At 36.2% G+C, this 18,655-nt stretch overlaps 1 protein-coding gene and 1 pseudogene across 1 annotated transcript in view; one reads left to right on the top strand and one right to left on the bottom strand.

Moving 5' to 3' along the window:
• Positions 1 to 18,655, top strand: part of LOC125929545 (beta-galactosidase-1-like protein 2) — a 66,652-nt gene that overhangs the window by 8,090 nt on the left and 39,907 nt on the right. Inside the window, exons 3-6 of the mRNA XM_049640860.1 lie at positions 6,235 to 6,303; positions 8,831 to 8,926; positions 10,110 to 10,218; positions 13,048 to 13,140. Coding sequence (XP_049496817.1) covers positions 6,235 to 6,303; positions 8,831 to 8,926; positions 10,110 to 10,218; positions 13,048 to 13,140 — 367 coding nt within the window. The remainder of the gene's footprint in view (positions 1 to 6,234; positions 6,304 to 8,830; positions 8,927 to 10,109; positions 10,219 to 13,047; positions 13,141 to 18,655) is intronic.
• On the bottom strand, positions 1,571 to 6,093 carry LOC125911007 (nucleoside diphosphate kinase, mitochondrial-like; annotated as a pseudogene).

The raw sequence follows: 18,655 nt of genomic DNA, 5'->3' as shown, positions 1-18,655 counted from the left end.
CACTTCAGTTCTTTTGTATATGTACCCAGAAGTGAAATTGCTGGTTCAAATTGTAATGCTTTTGTTTTTTACAGGAGCGGCACTGTTTTACATTCCTACCAGCAAAGCATAAGCATTCCATCCTAATGATGGTATCTAATTGTGATTTGGATTTGCATTTCCCTAATGGTTAGCAGTGCTAAGCATCTCTTCATATATTTACTGACCATTTATATATCTTTTTTGAATAAATATCTATTCAACTACTTATCCTTTGCACATTTTTCAATTGGGTAGTTTCTTTTTTTTATTGTTGATTTGTAGGAATTCTTCATGTATTCTGAATATTAATACATCATTGGATATGTGATTGCAAATATTTTCTTTTATTCTGTGAATTATGCTTTGTTGAAAGTGTCCTTTGATGAACAAAAGTTTTAAAATTTCATGAAATTCACTTTGTCTATTTTTCCTTTTCTTGCTGTACCTTTGTTGTCCTATCCAAGAAATTATTGCTATATCCAATGTCATGAAGCTTTCCCCCAACATTTTTTTCTAAGAGTTTTATAGTTTTAGTTCCTAGAATGTGAGCTTTGTGAGAGCAGGAATTTTCTTGTCTGTTTTGATGATCTTTGGTGCTTATAATAGTACCCGGAACATAGTAAGTGCTCAAAAATTTATGAATGACTTCTATTTTTTTCAGTTTTTTTATATTAAGTTCATAAAATGAATTTACTTTGATTTGACATGGATTACACAGCATGGTATCTTGGAATTTGATTTTTATAATTGAGAAAATAATTTACTAAAAATGTCATTTTTAATGATGGTGTTGGTACAAGGGTTTGTATCTTTAGAGTTATTGCGGTTTTCTTCCACATTTTCTAATTTATTCAAATTTTCTACTTTTATTCAAATAGGTAATTTCTATTTCTCAACAAAGTTTTCCACCAACTAGAGAGTTCCACATTTATTTGTATACAATTTTGGCATTACATTCTATAAGCTTTTTAACATCCTTTACCATATTAGTTCTATTTCTTTTTAATTTCCAATTTCCCATGCAGTATTTTTCTGCTTTTTAAAGTTCTATTTATTTAATTATTTGTGTGTGTGTGTGTGTGTGTGTGTGTGAGAGAGAGAGAGAGAGAGAGAGTAAGTGAATGAGCAGGGAAGGAGCAGAGAGAAAGGGAGAGAGAGAATTCCAAGCATGTTCCCCACTGTCAGCCCCAATGTGGGATTCAAACCCATGAATAGTGATATCATGACCTGAGGTGAAATCAAGAGTTGGATGTTCACCAACTGAACCACCCAGGTGCCCCTCCTGTTTTTTAAATCTTTTTTTTTTTTTTTTGGTTTGCTGGGGTATAATTGAATAATTAAATTATAATTTATTTATTAATTTTTTTTTTTTTTTGCATAGCATAGTGAACTTTAATGTCCTCCATTTGGTGTGGGGACGTTACATTCCCCACTTTTGGAGATGGCCCTTAGGTTGTCTGGCCCTTTGGTACAGAAAGGATTAGGTCCAATATCTTGTTGGCTTAAGACACTGATAGGCACATAAAATTGGTGGCTCAGACTCCTGTGGCCTGGGGTGGAGCAGGAGGTGGACAAGGAAGTGATTTGTAACAAATGAGTAGAACTTGGATGTGGGCTCAAGTTCTTGTTTACAGAGGTAGTTGGTCCTGGGAAGATGCTGGGGCAGCTGAAGTCACCTTTAGTGCTCAGGATGGGTAAATGCTGCTGTGGTGGCTCTCATCTGCCCAATTCACCAACTCATTGCTTTGGAAGCTCAGCTGGATCTTTCTCGGGGTCCCTTCTACAGAGTTTCTGGTGTGGATGACACTCTTGCTGATGTGGACAATAAAGTCTCCACAGTGGTGCCAGGGGTGACCTCAGCTGAGTTGGTGTGGACCATGTTGGGGTCTTCCCAGACCATGGCCTTGCAGGCCATGACCACTGTGGGGCCAGAACTCCTGTAGCTGTTGAATAGTAGGTAGGAAGTTTTTCTCTGCAGGTTGTAGGCCATGGTAATGCTCAGCAAAGATGCTGTCTGGCACCTGCAGCATCTTCATCCCCAACCTGAAGCCCTTCCTCTTAAAGTACTGGATCCTTTCCCTGATAAGTTATCTCTGCACCTCATCTGGCTTCACTGTGACTAGTGTCCACTCTCAGATCCAAGAGGACCCTCCTGAACTGGGGTGCACAAGTAGGCTCAGGTGGGCAAGTAGGCCACACACCTGCCACACAGTTGCCCCACAGCAGGATGCCCCTGAAGAGTCCACCTGAGCCTCTTGGCCATTAACTGAGCACTGATAGCAGCACTCCTTCCCCTCCCCCAGAGGGAGTCACTGTAATATATTTAAAATATACCATGTGATGATTTGATATATGTATACATTGTGAAAAGATTCCAACCTATAATCCAGTTAATTAACACATCCATCACCTCACATATTTATCTTTGTTTGTTTGTTTTGGTGAGAACAATTAAGTCCTACTCCCTTAACAAATTTTAGTTCTACAATATAGTATTATCAACTATGGTTACATTACACATAAGATCCACAGATTTTATTTATCTTATAATTGAAAATTTGTACCCTTTTACCAATCTCTTCCCCTTTCCCCCACCCCTCAGTCCCTGGAAGCCTCTATTGTGTTCTATTTCTATGAGATCATTTTTTTAAATTTTATTTTAAGATTCCACATATAAGTGATACCATATGGTATTTCTCTTTTGCTGTCTGGTTTACTTCACCTAGCATAATGCCCTGCAAGTTCATTTATGTTGTCATAAATAACAGGATTTCCTTCTTTTTTAAAAAACTAAAAATTATTACTGTGTGTGTGTGTGTGTGTGTGTGTGTGTGTGTGTATCACATTTTCTCAATCCATTTGTTTGTCATTGGACACTTAGGTTGTTCCCATACTTTGGTTATTGTGAATAATGCTGCTATAAGCATGAGAGTACAAGTATTTCTTTGAGATAATGATTTCATTTCCTTTGGATGTATACCCAGAAATAGGATTGCTGTATCATATGATATTTCTATTTTTAATTTCTTGAGGAAAGTCCATATTGTATTCCATAGTGGCTGAACCAATTTATATTTCCACTAACAGTGCAACAAGTATACCTTTTTATCCATATCCTTACCAACCTTTGTGATATATTGTCTTTTTGGTATTAGACACCCTAACGGCTGTGAGGTGATACCTCATTGTGGTTTTGATTTGCATTTTTCTGATGATTAGAAATGTTGAGTACCCTTTCATGTACCTGTTTATACAGGTTCTTTGCCTGTTTTTAAATTGGGTTGTTTTTTGCTATTTAGTTGTATGATTTCCTTGTATACTTTGGATGTTAACCCCTAATCAAATTTTCAAATTCTATTAGATTTTCAGGTTTGCAAATATTTTCTGCCATTCAATCAAGGTTGCCTTCTCATTTTGCTACTGGTTTCCCTGGCTATGCAGAAGTCTTTTAGTCTGAAGTAGTCCCACTTGTTTATTTTTGCTTTTGTAGCCTTTGTTTTTGGTGCCAAATTCAAAAAATCATTGCCAAGGCTGATGTCAAGGACTTTACCCTTGTTTTTTCTTAGAACTTCTGTTGTTTCACATCGTAACATTTATGTCTTTAATCCATTTTGAGTGATTTTTGTGTGGTGTAAGAGAGCTAGTTCTTTCATTTGTATATGGCTGTCTTGCTTTCCCAACACCATTTATTGCAGAGACTACCCTATCTCCATTGTATATTCTTAACTGTTTTGTCTTAAGTTAATTGACCATATGGGCATGGGCTTATTTCTGGTCTTTCTATACTGTTCCATTGACCTATATGTCTATTTTTGTGCCAATTCTACACTATTGTGATACTGTGTAATATAGTTTGACATCAGGAATTGTGATACCTCCAGCTTTGTTCTTTTTCAAGATTAATTTGGCTATTCAGTCTTTTGTAGTTTCATACAAATTTTAGGATTTTTTTATTTTTGTGAAAAATGCCATTTTAATGTTTGTAGAGATTGAATTGAATCTGTAGATTGCTTTGGGTGGTATAGCATTTTAACGATATTAATTCTTCTAATCCTAGAGTATGGAATATCTTTCCATTTATTTATGTTGTTTAATTTCTACATGTTTGTGAATTTTACAGTTTTTTTCTTATAATTGATTTCTAGTTTCATACCATTGTGGTTAGAAAAGATGATTGATAGGATTTCATTCTTAAATTTTTTTTTTAATTTGTTTCATGGCTTTGCATATGATCTATTTTGGAGAATGTTCCATGTGCACTTGACAAGAATGTGTGTTCTGTTGCTGTTGGATGGAATGTTTTACATATGTCTAATAGGCTCATCTGGTTTAATATATAGTTAAATTACAGTGTTTCCATATTGGTTTTATATATGGATGATCCATCCATTGTTGAAAGTGTGGTATGGAATTAAGTTAGTTTTTGAGGATCCTGGATTTTTTTCCCAAAGTTTTTATGTAAAGTTCTGTATTTAAATTCTTAAATTAAATTCATGATTTGCTTCCTTTCTTTTCTGCAAATATAAAGCTATCAGTATAGAATCTTACAGTGGTATGCTTCCATTTCACTTTCCTCAACTTTTGTGCTGTATTGTGTCATGTACTTTGTGTTTTATAAGACATAAAATTCATAATACATTGCTATTTTTCTGCTTTGAACATCTACTTATATTTGAAAGAAATTTATAGTGATAAAATAACTTTTTCATTTATGCACATATTTACCATTTTTGGTGCTCTTCATTCCTTTGTATAGATTACAATTTCCACATGGTATTATTTCCTTCTGCAGAAGAACTTCCTTTGGAATTTCTTATAGTACAAGTCTGTTGGTAGTGAATTCTCTTAGCTTTTGGTTTTTTGAAAAGTTGATTTTTTCCATCTTCTATTTTGAGGGATAAATTCACTGAGTATAGAATTCTAGGTTGATAAGGTTTATTTTTGTTTTTGTTTTTAATTTAAGTACTTCAAAAAAATATTTCTTCATTGTCTCCTGACTTGCACATTATCTGATGACAAATCTGTTGTATTTCTCATCTTTTTCTCCCTCCTTTGGCTGATTTTAAGATTTCCTCTCTTCCACTGGTTTTCAGCAATTTGATTCTGATGTGCTATGGTGTGTAGATCTACTTAAAAATTCTGCTTGTGGTTCACTGAAATTCTTAAAACTGTAGGTTTATAGTTTTCATCAAATTTTGTAAAATTGTGGCTCTATTCCTGCTAATATTTTTGCCTGCTCCCCCTTTTTCCCCCAGGACTCTAATTCCATATATGTTAGACTTCTTGGTAAGAAACCACATATCCCTGATGCTGTGTTCATTTTTATTTTTAGTCTTCTTTTTTTCTATTTTCCATTTTGGATAGTTTCTTTGATCTGACCATTTATTCTATTGTATCTACTCTGCTGTTTGTCTCAGCCAGTACTTTTCATTTCCTGCTGTTGATAGTATCCAGAATATTTTTTTTTATTCCAGATACTGTATTCTTAAATTTTTAGAAGTTCCATTTGGGTCTTTTTTATATCTTCCATTATTTTCCTCATCATGGTTATGCATTCCTTTTACCTATTATAGATATGGTAAATATTTGTTATACCTTATAAGTATTTTTTTCTGCTAGTTTTATCCTATATGCCATTTCTGTGTTTGTTTCTATTTCTAGATATTTTTTTCTGGTTTCCATCACATTCTCCTGTTTTGTTTTGTTTGTTTGTTTGTTTTTGCATGCCTAATAATTTTCTTAATGGATCCTGGGTATTATGAATCTTGTATTGTTGCTTGCTGGCTTTTATTTTATTCATTTAAAGAAAACTATACTCCGGTTCTATAAACTTTTCAGCTCTTTCTGGTTTCTGTTTTATGGCTAGTGATTTTCTTTTTTTTACATTATAGATATGGATTTAAATTTTTATATGTTTTCATTAGTATTTTTTTTAAAATTTGTGGTTGCACCCCAGATGACATTACATACAAATCTGTCTTACCTGAAGTTCAGAATCAAGGAGCAATATTGGCTGCTTAGATCTGCAGTGGCATTTAAAGGAGGAGATTTTGAAGTTAATACAAAGTGCATTCACACAGAGGATTGGCTGTTGAAATCTTCAATTTCCTTCACAGTAGAGATAGCTCAGCTGCTATATTAAAACTGGAGGAATCAGTATGGAATAAGGGCAAATAAGGTAAAAGATTTTTATATTTTTTTTTTCCATTGCAGGCATATTCCCTGGAACCTTCATGAGCCAAGAAAGGGCTGGTTTTATTTTACTGCAAACCTGGATTTCATGTATGTCTTAATGTGGAGGCCCTATCTATGGCCTAAAGATAGGGGTTTGACTCTACAGGATCAGATGAACAAAACCACCTTATTTTCTGTTTGGAGAATCATCAGGAAGCTCTGATAATTTTGTTCCCTGGTTTGAAACCCTCTAGAGCAGTGAATCTATTAACTTGCAGTAGAGCTTAGACCTTAATATCTGTGGTGCATTTTACTTACAGTGTGATTTAGAAGGTCCACATCTTGAGTGCTGTAGTTTTAATCTATCATGAAGAACCTGCTTTCTCAGTTATTAGAGGATATTTCTGGGCTATAGTTTACAGTGTTTCTAAGATATGACACAGCAGAGTACAGTCTCCAGCTTAAAATGGTGTTTTCACTTTATGATGGTGTGAAAGTGACATGCATTTAGTAGAAACTGTACTTCAGATTTTGAATTTTGATCTTTTCCCAGACTAGCAATATGTTGTACTATACACTCTTATGATGCTGGATAGCAGTATCCAGCTCACCCTCCCAGTCAGCCTTGCAGTCATGAGGGCAAACAGCTGATATGCAACCATTCTGTACCCATACGACCATTCTGTTTTTCATTTTCAATATAGCATTCAATAAATTACATGAGATATTCAATATTTTATTATAAAATAGGCTCTATGTTAGGTGATTTAGCCCATCTGTAGGCTAATGTAAGTGTTCTGAGCACATTTTAGAGTATGTTAAGCTAAACTGCCATGTTCAGTACATTATATGTATTAAATGCATTTTTGACATAATATTTTTAACTTATGATGGATTTATTGGGATGTAACTCTATCTTAAGTTGAGAAGGTCTATAATTGTTTGTTAACACGTGTTTACTATCTGCTGTAGTTAAGACATTGTCTTTGGTGCAGGAGATATACAGATAATACACTTTGTGCTGTCAAGACTAAGGATTGTCTATAAGGAAAGAGACAAATAATATACTAAGAACACACAACCCAAACTAGGGGAACAGATCAGGGAAGACAACAGTGAAGTTATAGCTGAAATAAATTAAAATGTTGAGCAGAAGTTTGCTAGAGGGGGCTGAATGGTATTTCAGGTAGAGGGTCCCATGAAGGAAAAGTTAGAGATGTGAGAACATTTTACATTAATTAAGGTGATGTTAGCTTCTGTAGCAAGTATCAACGTCTTTATCAATAAAGGTTTATTTTCATTTAAGTAAAATCTAAAATCACTATTCCTGGTAAGCATTATGTCTCTTCCAAGAAATAATTGAGAGATTCAGGGTCTTTCTGTCTTGTGACTTCACCATCTTCATCACATAGCTTCCAGACTGCTACTCTTGTCTGCATCAAGCCAGCAAGTGGAAGAAAGAGCATGGAGAATCTTTTTAGGAAATTATAATGTATCCCTCCTGTTCATCCTGTTGGCTTAAAGTTAGTCACATACAAATACCTCAGTGCATGGGAGGCTAGGAGATGTAGTCAGTCTGTGAGCCCAGGAAGAAAAGGGAATGGCTTTGGTGATTAACTGATTATATTTTTTGGAAACTGCAAATAATATGTCTGGTTGTCCTACTAATTTAAGTAGAAAAAGTGCCAAAAAACAAAGCTGGAGATATAGTAGACCACATCTTGCCTTTATATTTACCATGTTGCAGAATTTGGAATCTTTTCTGAAGGCATTGGGAGTCATTTGAAGAATTTTAATTTGGGAAATTTGTGCGTTTAGAACGATTGTGCCAGGAGCATTTTAAAGAGGCAGAATAATATTGTAGTTGATATTTCATTTCTGGAAGCTCTCTGCCTGATTGTACTTTTAGCTCAAAATGTCACATGTAGGAAGCTCTGACTCATTTGAGCTTTTATTTTCCTATCTGTAAAATGGAGATGATATTGATACCTAGTTCACAGAATCGTCAAATAAAATAATAGTCCTAAAGAATTGAGCTGTATGCGGGATGGTGATATGAGGTAAAAATTAACTCCTACTTTTGTTGTTGATGATTATGGACATAACTGAAGAAGCCTGGAAGAAGGTAAGAAGAAGGAAGGAAAGCAGTCAGAAAACCATTGTAATAATGCACATGTGAAATGAGTTATTTAACAAATGTGGTAGCACTAGAAATTAAGAGGAGTTTCACATTTGAAAACATTAGGTAGGAGGAATAAACAGGATTTTGTGACTAAAAGTAGGATACGAGGAAGAAGGCAGAGCAAGATTTGTAGGAGTCTGCCTTAGATGGCTTTCTTTTGTGGTGGTGGGAGATACATGGGGAGGAGTGGGTTCAGGAGGGAAGGTGGGTGTCTGGTTTAGGATTTTTGGACTTTCACTTCCTGTCCTGCTTTCTAGCACCTTGAATGAGCCCCTTTCCTGTCAAGTGTAGGGCTCCATGTCCCTTTGGTTTATGTCACCTACAAAGACTTTTGTAGACCAGGCTGGGAGTTCCTCCCATTCTGACCTCAAGCAGAGACCTCAGAGAGCAAAATAGCAGTGATTCCAGGCCTCAGCCTAAATAATAAATTATCTTTATTGCTTCACTTCCCAGGGCTTTTATATCCATTGCTTCAGAGGTGGAGCTGTGGGTCATTCTGTGTCCAGGCCCCTATATTGGTAGCGACTTAGACCTTGGAGGCTTGCCTAGGTAAGTAGTAGTCTGAGGCCCCTGGCCATGACTCCATGTGGGGCCCTACCACATTCAAATGGAAGTTAGAGCAAAGGGTTTGGCTGGTTTTCAGTGTACATTTTTAAACTACACTATTCTTTTCCATTTAGTGACATAGAAAATGAACTTCAATATACTGGGATTTACATACTATGTATTTGTTTTATATAAATCTCCATCTCATTTCTGCAGTGTAAATAAGATAAAGCATTTTTTTTTATTTTAATAAAAAGTAATGGCTACCACTTAAGTAATACCTTTTTAAGTTCTAGTTTTTGTGATGGCTGTACAAATGGTAATAAATTGAGTTGATTATCTCTTTTTAAAGAGAGGTTTTCCCTTTTGCTAGCTTCTACTTGTTTTCTAACTGTGGTAAAATACACAGCATAAAATTTACCATTTGAAAGTACACAGTTTTGTGGCAATTAAGTACATGAAAAATGTTGAGCAATCATCACCACTTTCTAGTTCTAGACTTTTTTGTCACCTAAAGGGTGTATATTTCATATAAGTGGAATTATACAATATGTGATCTTTTGTAACTGACTTCTTTGCTTAGCATAATGTTTTCAAAGTTCAGCCATGCTGTAGCATATACAGGTCTTCATTCCTTTTTTATGGCCAAATAATGTTCCACCAAAGAGCATTTTTTAAAAACTTTGAAACTGCTTTATAAAAATCTCACTCCTGACTAGGGGTTGGCAAACCTTTTCTGTAAAAGGCAAGATAATAAATAGTTTCAGCTTTAAGGGCCACATACATTGTCTGTTGTGACTATTCAGTCCTGGTGTTGTAGCAGGAGCACAGCTGTGACAATAAATAAACAAATGGGTGTGGTGTGTTCCAATAAAACTTTATTTACACAAGCAGACAATGGGTCTAATTTATCCTGTGGGCTGCAGCTTGATGACTCTGGTCTGGATCATTTCATCATTACACAGCTCTTATGTGTATTTTTGAGAAAAGAGGTGGCTAAAGTGCTGAGCTATTTATAACTGGAACATAGATTGCTTTTTCTTAAAGATGGATTAAGATCTCAAAATATACTGTTCCAGTGTGACTGTTCCAGTGTGGCTGTCCAGCATGTTTTCCAGCCAAATGCTTGAACACTTCTTATTGCTCTTTGCTACCTCAAGAATTATTCTCATGTTTTTAATTCTAGCTGGTTACTCCAGGATCCAAAAATGAAGCTGAGAACAACTTACAAGGGCTTCACTAAAGCAATGAACCACTATTTTGATGAGCTTATTCCCAAGATAGTACCACTCCAGGTAAAACCCAATTCTCCATTCCTATGACCAAGGGAAGTAACTACCTGAATTGATTTCCTAGATAGGGCTAGCCTATTTTCTATCATGCAGAAACAGGAGTGTATATAGCAGCTCCTTCTAATTCCTTATTTAAGAAATATTAGATTTTTATTATCCTGATTTTATGCATATTTCCTATCTACTGCCCCGCCGGAAGCCTTGTCCCTGGCAGTGCACTTGATATTGCACTCTGTATACTTGTCTTCTCTGTATGTTTTCTCTTCTCCTTTATATCTTTGCCCTTAGTCACCATAAATAGGAAATTAATGATAATCCTCAAAATGTCTTAATTTAGCTGCTAAAGTAGCTACTTATCATCACTTCACACATCATAATAGATTAGATGGGTGATCTTAGGTCAGTGATTTTGTAGAAGTTGTAATTTATTTGTTTTTTAATATCCCTCCACCAAAATAAAACGATGGTTCCAAACATACTCATTGGTTAGTGCTACTATTTTTCTAAAATGGTTGGAAAATATAAAAAGGACTGTATACTAGGTAGAAGATGAACAGGGGGAAGGAACAAAGGTATAACATTTACTAGGTATCAAGCTTTCTGTGAAGTAATCAACATTTACCTAGCCTGTTTCATTCTCATGGTAATCATTTGAAGGAGATAGTATTGCAGATTGAATGGAGGCAATGGCAAACATGTACATGTCTAGGAGAGGGCTTCACAGAGTGTGAATTTGAATTTACTATGGACAGAATTGGTTCCTAACATTGTCAGTATCTCAGAGCTAATCATACTCAGAGAAACCAACCACTACATGACTGAAGAGTGTGAATCAGTGTGTCATTTGGGGAGAGTAGAGATAATTTTCTACAATGATTAGAGTCATGCTGTACAGTATGGTAGCCATAGCCACATGTAGCTACTTAAACTTAATTAAAATAAAATAAAATAAAATAAAAATTTATTTCCTCATTTAAACACATTTTTAGTGCTCAGGAGCCATGTCTGGATGGTTGCTACCATATTAGACAGTGCAAATACAGAGCATTTTCATGGGCATGCTGGGCAGCATTGAATTAGAGTACTCAGCCCACCCCAAATCAGACCTCTCAGTCTTGAACCTCTTAGAAAACTAAATTAGTAATCAGAACCTTGCTTAATGAGCACAAAATGAGGGCCTGAGGAGGTTGGGAGGTCTTTGAAAACATTTTATCACTTGTACCTGAATAGCCTTCTTTTAGAACTGTCAATCCAGTTCAGGGTCTCTTACGGATCCCAGGTACTGTCAACTTCTGGATCTTCCCTCTTCCTTATCTATTCTCTAATCTGTGAGATTCATAATTGGATGGATGGGAAAGGGGAAGACAGAATCAGGTTTTGAAAATGTTTTTCAACGTTTGTCAGCAGAGGATAAGATTTAAAGGTTTGGGAAACATTCTTTTGGGCCTTGTGTCCTCTTTTGTCCCACTATCAGTATACAATGCAGTTATTTCTTGATTGCTAAAAAATCTTCCATTTCAACTCTACACCCAGCTGCTCCTGGGCCATGATGATCACAGGTTTTAATGAGCAAACACTTCAGTGGCACTTATACATAGTCCTGGGTGTTGCCCAGATTCCTATTTGCATGGTTTGTATGACTTCTTAGAAGTCAACACTATTTGTTTCTGCATGCTGGGAGGAGTACTTCATGATTGCCCATGTATTTACAAGAGTAGGTTGAGGAGATGCAGATGTCAGCACGATGAAGCTTGACTAGGGTGTGGCAAGTGCAAGATATGGAGAGGAAATACATTGGCTGGACTGGAGAGGGCTATAAAGATAAAGGATGACTGAGCATGTTACCATCAACAAACAGGAGTCAGTAGGGATGGGAAATGTGAAGATGTTTGAAAGAGAGCATAATTAGGGGAGAAGAAGGGGATGTGATCCAGCACAGAGTTGGGATTAATAGAGAACCATGAGAAACACAACATTTAAAAGGTGAGTAGGGCAAGAGGATCTCACAAAACAGACTGAAGAGTAGTGACCAGAAGGCAGGCCAACAACTAGGAGAGAGCAACAAAAGACCACAGAAGAGAGGGTTTCAAGAAGGAGAAGGTAGCCAAGATGTCAAATATTGCTGAGAATGATAGTAAATTAGGATTAAAATTTATTGTTTGAACTTAGCAAAGAGAAGATAATGTTAATGGAAAGGTGGAATATAAAGAGTGGAAATGAGTAAAAGAGTAAATGAAAGGATAAAAAGTCAAGAGTGAGTGCAGAAATATTTCAGGCTTTGTCCATGAAGGGAAGAGGACAAGATAGTGGGAACTGAAGGGGGAAGTGGTCCAGGCAAGTTATTTTAAATGGAGGACTTTGAGTCAAGTTAATGATGACGTGCAGGGTTTAGTAAAGAAGGAGGTGAAAATACAGAAGACAGAAAAGTACTCCAGAAAAAGCGAAGTTCCTGAGAAGTGGGAAGGAGGTGAGACAACCTTTATATGGGATGAGAGACCCTTGACTCATTAATTGTTGCTAAGGTAGAAAGAATGGAAGTAGAGGTGTGAAGCATCACACTTAATGCATTGAATTAGGAGAGAAAGGGGGTGGGAGTCTGTTAACAGGGTATACTAGAAAAGGTAGGATTTTAAGAGCAGTTGACCTCCTAGAGGGGACTACTGACTTTGGAGTGAGAGAAATTGCCTGAACTATAGTGTAACTTCGAGTTGAGTTTAGGAATAGGTTATTTTTATGACACTCTAAATATGTGTGTGCAACAGCAAATTGAGAAAATCCAGCCTTTCCCCATCAATAGCTTCACTTGCAAACTCTTGTCTCCTTGACCCTCAGTACGGAAAGGGAGGCCCCATCATTGCTGTGCAGGTTGAGAATGAATATGGTTCATATCATCGGGATAAAAGATACATGTCCTATATTAAAAAGGTAGGTGCTCCTTTAATTTTCCTCCATATTTACATACTTCTTTTCTCACTTTGTTAGTTTGTGGAGCAAACATATCCTGAGTAGCTATAGTTTGCATGATATGAAGATGAATAAGGTCCAGTTTGATTTTTCCATGCATTTATATCCTAGAGAGGGGACAAGAAACTACCTACACAACTCTTATGTAAAGTAAAGAGTGATGTTAAAATATTTTTCTTTTCTGTGAACATCACAGCTGTCTTTTGGTTAGTGTTTGTATAATACATACTTTTCTATCCTTTTACTTTCAGTTATTCTGGATATGTTTAAGATACAGCACGATATAATTAGAATTTATTTTTGTTAGCCCATTATGAAAATTATTTCTCTTAAATGAGGTATTTGGCCTGTTTACATTTAATATAATTAATGACAGTTGCATTTAAATCTATCATCCTGTTACTTTCTATTTGTCCTACCTGTTCTATGGTCTTTTTTCTCTTCTTTTTTTTTCTTCTTTTGGATTGACTAAGTATTTTTTATTTTTCCATTTTCTTCTGTATTAACTGGTTAAAAATTTCTCACTTTTCTTTTCATATTGGCCATAGTGAGTATAGTATTCATACTGAATTATTTTTTTTTATTTTTTTAACGTTTATTTATTTTTGAGACAGAGAGAGACAGAGCACGAACGGGGGAGGGTCAAAGAGAGGGAGACACAGAATCTGAAACAGGCTCCAGGCTCTGAGCTGTCAGCATTAGAGCCCGACGCTGGGCTCAAACTCACCGACCGCGAAATCATGACCTGAGCCGAAGTCGGCCGCTTAACTGACTGAGCCACCCAGGCGCCCCTCATACTGAATTATTAATGTCTAATATAAATTAGTGTGTTTGCCAATTCCAAGGCAAAGAAAGCACCTGAGAACAGTTTAATTGCATTTCTTTCCTCAGTACTATTATTATTTCTCTTAATTCTCTATATATTTTATACCCTCAAGATATTATTATTTTTATTATTGTGTGGAGTCAATTAGATTTACTCACATAATTTACTTTTTGTGGCCTTTCTCTCCTCTCTGCATCTCTGAGCTTTGTCTCTGTTACATTTCCTCTGCCTAAAGAATATCTATTTGTATTTTCTTTACTGTAGGTATGCTGTTAACAAATTCTCTCACTTTTTGCTTCTTTGAAAATGTGCTTAGCTCACCCTCATTTTGAAGGATATTTTTACTGTATGTAGAATTCTAGATTGACAATTTATTTTCTTTGGTGATTCCCTGGTGTACATTGTTTCTATTAAAAAGTCAAGTATTGATAAAGTTATTGTTCCTTTGAAGGTAAAATGTCTTTTTCTTCTGGCTTCTTTGAAGATTTACTTTTTGGTTTTCATCAACTTTACTGAGATTTGGCTAAGTGTGGTTTTCTTTCTACTTTTATTCTGCTTATATGTGTTTGCAATCTTCAATATGTGGCTTGAAGTCTTTAATCAGTTTCAGAAGATCTTCAGCAACTGTCAACTCCATTTTCTCTCTCCTCTCCTCTAGGACTTCTGTTGTACAAAATTATATATTTTCACCATATTCCACATAGCTGTTTTGTTCTTTTTTGAATAGTTTTTTTCTAAGATGTCTTGTAATTTATAAATTTTCTCTTCAGCTTTGTCTACTTTGATGTTAAACCTAGTTTTTAATTTCAAAAATAGTGATTTTTTTAGTTCTAGAATTTTCATTTGATTCTTTTCTATAGTTTGCTTCATTTGGCCCAAATTATCCATTTTTTAAAAAATTCCTTGAACATATTAATTATAGTTATTTCAAAGTATATGTTTAAGGGACCTAATATCTAGGTCCCTATGTATTTATTCTGTTGTCTTTTTGGCTCATGGTTTAAGTAAAATAATATCCTGTGGTATACCTAATTATTTTTCAATCAAATTTATTTATGAAAACATGACTGAAATCATTTGAAGCTATTGGTAATCTTTCAGATGGAATTACTTTTGCTTCCAGAAGGTAACTGAAATGATTTGGAGCTGAGCTTCAATTCTTATGAAAGCAAGTCTAATTCTTGTTGAGCTTCTCTTCTAGGGTATAGCCCTTTGGGTCCCAGCTGAAAACCTAGAATTGTCATGGACCCTCTTCCATCTTGGCAGTCTATGAACTACAATTTATTTCCCCACATCTCATAAATTGCTGGGAAATCTGCTCAATTTTTTAACCTCTCATTTTTTTTTTAATATATGAAATTTACTGTCAAATTGGTTTCCATACAACACCCAGTGCTCATCCCAAAAGGTGCCCTCCTCAATACCCATCACCCACCCTGCCCTCCCTCCCACCCTGCCCTCCCTCCCACCCCCCATCAACCCTCAATTTGTTCTCAGTTTTTAACAGTCTCTTATGCTTTGGCTCTCTCCCACTCTAACCTCTTTTTTTTTTTTTCCTTCCCCTCCCCCATGGGTTCCTGTTATGTTTCTCAGGATCCACATAAGAGTGAAACCATATGGTATCTGTCTTTCTCTGTATGGCTTATTTCACTTAGCATCACACTCTCCAGTTCCATCCATGTTGCTACAAAAGGCCATATTTCATTTTTTCTCATTGCCACGTAGTATTCCATTGTGTATATAAACCACAATTTCTTTATCCATTCATCAGTTGATGGACATTTAGGCTCTTTCCATAATTTGGCTATTGTTGAGAGTGCCGCTATAAACATTGGGGTACAGGTGCCCCTATGCATCAGTACTCCTGTATCCCTTGGATAAATTCCTAGCAGTGCTATTGCTGGGTCATAGGGTAGGTCTATTTTTAATTTTCTGAGGAACCTCCACACTGCTTTCCAGAGCGGCTGCACCAATTTGCATTCCCACCAACAGTGCAAGAGGGTTCCTGTTTCTCCACATCCTCTCCAGCATCTATAGTCTCCTGATTTGTTCATTTTGGCCACTCTGACTGGCGTGAGGTGATATCTGAGTGTGGTTTTGATTTGTATTTCCCTGATAAGGAGCGACGTTGAACATCTTTTCATGTGCCTGTTGGCCATCCGGATGTCTTCTTTAGAGAAGTGTCTATTCATGTTTTCTGCCCATTTCTTCACTGGGTTATTTGTTTTTCGGGTGTGGAGTTTGATGAGCTCTTTATAGATTTTGGATACTAGCCCTTTGTCCGATGTGTCATTTGCAAATATCTTTTCCCATTCCGTTGGTTGCCTTTTAGTTTTGTTGGTTGTTTCCTTTGCTGTGCAGAAGCTTTTTATCTTCATAAGGTCCCAGTAATTCACTTTTGCTTTTAATTCCCTTGCCTTTGGGGATGTGCCGAGTAAGAGATTGCTACGGCTGAGGTCAGAGATGTCTTTTCCTGCTTTCTGCTCTAAGGTTTTGATGGTTTCCTGTCTCACATTCAGGTCCTTTATCCATTTTGAGTTTATTTTTGTGAATGGTGTGAGAAAGTGGTCTAGTTTCAACCTTCTGCATGTTGCTGTCCAGTTCTCCCAGCACCATTTGTTAAAGAGACTGTCTTTTTTCCATTGGATGTTCTTTCCTGCTTTGTCAAAGATGAGTTGGCCATACGTTTGTGGGTCTAGTTCTGGGGTTTCTATTCTATTCCATTGGTCTATGTGTCTGTTTTTATGCCAATACCATGCTGACTTGATGATGACAGCTTTGTAGTAGAGGCTAAAGTCTGGGATTGTGATGCCTCCTGCTTTGGTCTTCTTCTTCAAGATTACTTTGGCTATTCGGGGCCTTTTGTGGTTCCATATGAATTTTAGGATTGCTTGTTCTAGTTTCGAGAAGAATGCTGGTGCAATTTTGATTGGGATTGCATTGAATGTGTAGATAGCTTTGGGTAGTATTGACATTTTGACAATATTTATTCTTCCAATCCATGAGCAGGGAATGTCTTTCCATTTCTTTATATCTTCTTCAATTACCTGCATAAGCTTTCTATAGTTTTCAGCATACAGATCTTTTACATCTTTGGTTAGATTTATTCCTAGGTATTTTATGCTTCTTGGTGCAATTGTGAATGGAATCAGTTTCTTCATTTGTCTTTCTGTTGCTTCATTGTTAGTGTATAAGAATGCAACTGATTTCTGCACATTGATTTTGTATCCTGCAACTTTGCTGAATTCATGTATCAGTTCTAGCAGACTTTTGGTGGAGTCTATCGGATTTTCCATGTATAATATCATGTCATCTGCAAAAAGCGAAAGCTTGACTTCGTCTTTGCCAATTTTGATGCCTTTGATTTCCTTTTGTTGTCTGATTGCTGATGCTAGAACTTCCAGCACTATGTTAAACAGCAGCGGTGACAGTGGGCATCCCTGTCGTGTTCCTGATCTCAGGGAAAAAGCTCTCAGTTTTTCCCTGTTGAGGATGATGTTAGCTGTGGGCTTTTCATAAATGGCCTTTATGATCTTTAAGTATGTTCCTTCTATCCCGACTTTCTCAAGGGTTTTTATTAAGAAAGGGTGCTGGATTTTGTCAAAGGCCTTTTCTGCATCGATTGACAGGATCATATGGTTCTTCTCTTTTTTTTTGTTAATGTGATGTATCACGTTGATCGATTTGTGAATGTTGAACCAGCCCTGCATCCCAGGAATGAATCCCACTTGATCATAGTGAATAATTCTTTTTATATGCTGTTGAATTCGATTTGCTAGTATCTTATTAAGAATTTTTGCATCCATATTCATCAGGGATATTGGCCTGTAGTTCTCTTTTTTTACTGGGTCTCTGTCTGGTTTAGGAATCAAAGTAATACTGGCTTCATAGAATGAGTCTGGAAGTTTTCCTTCCCTTTCTATTTCTTGGAATAGCTTGAGAAGGATAGGTATTATCTCTGCTTTAAATGTCTGGTAGAACTCCCCTGGGAAGCCATCTGGTCCTGGACTCTTATTTGTTGGGAGATTTTTGATAACCGATTCAATTTCTTCGCTGGTTATGGGTCTGTTCAAGCTTTCTATTTCCTCCTGATTGAGTTTTGGAAGAGTGTGGGTGTTTAGAAATTTGTCCATTTCTTCCAGGTTGTCCAATTTGCTGGCATATAATTTTTCATAGTATTCCCTGATAATTGTTTGTATCTCTGAGGGATTGGTTGTAATCATTCCATTTTCATTCATGATTTTATCTATTTGGGTCATCTCCCTTTTCTTTTTGAGAAGCCTGGCTAGAGGTTTGTCAATTTTGTTTATTTTTTCAAAAAACCAACTCTTGGTTTCGTTGATCTGCTCTACAGTTTTTTTAGATTCTATATTGTTTATTTCTGCTCTGATCTTTATTATTTCTCTTCTTCTGCTGGGTTTAGGCTGCCTTTGCTGTTCTGCCTCTATTTCCTTTAGGTGTGCTGTTAGATTTTGTATTTGGGATTTTTCTTGTTTCTTGAGATAGGCCTGGATTGCAATGTATTTTCCTCTCAGGACTGCCTTCGCTGCATCCCAAAGCGTTTGGATTGTTGTATTTTCATTTTCGTTTGTTTCCATGTATATTTTAATTTCTTCTCTAATTGCCTGGTTGACCCACTCATTCGTTAGT

This window comes from Panthera uncia, chromosome D1 (assembly GCF_023721935.1).
Source record: "Panthera uncia isolate 11264 chromosome D1, Puncia_PCG_1.0, whole genome shotgun sequence".
In the NCBI taxonomy this organism is placed as follows: Eukaryota; Metazoa; Chordata; class Mammalia; order Carnivora; family Felidae; genus Panthera; species Panthera uncia.
Note: the sequence above shows the minus strand (reverse complement) of the source record. Positions and strands in the feature narration are given on the sequence as shown.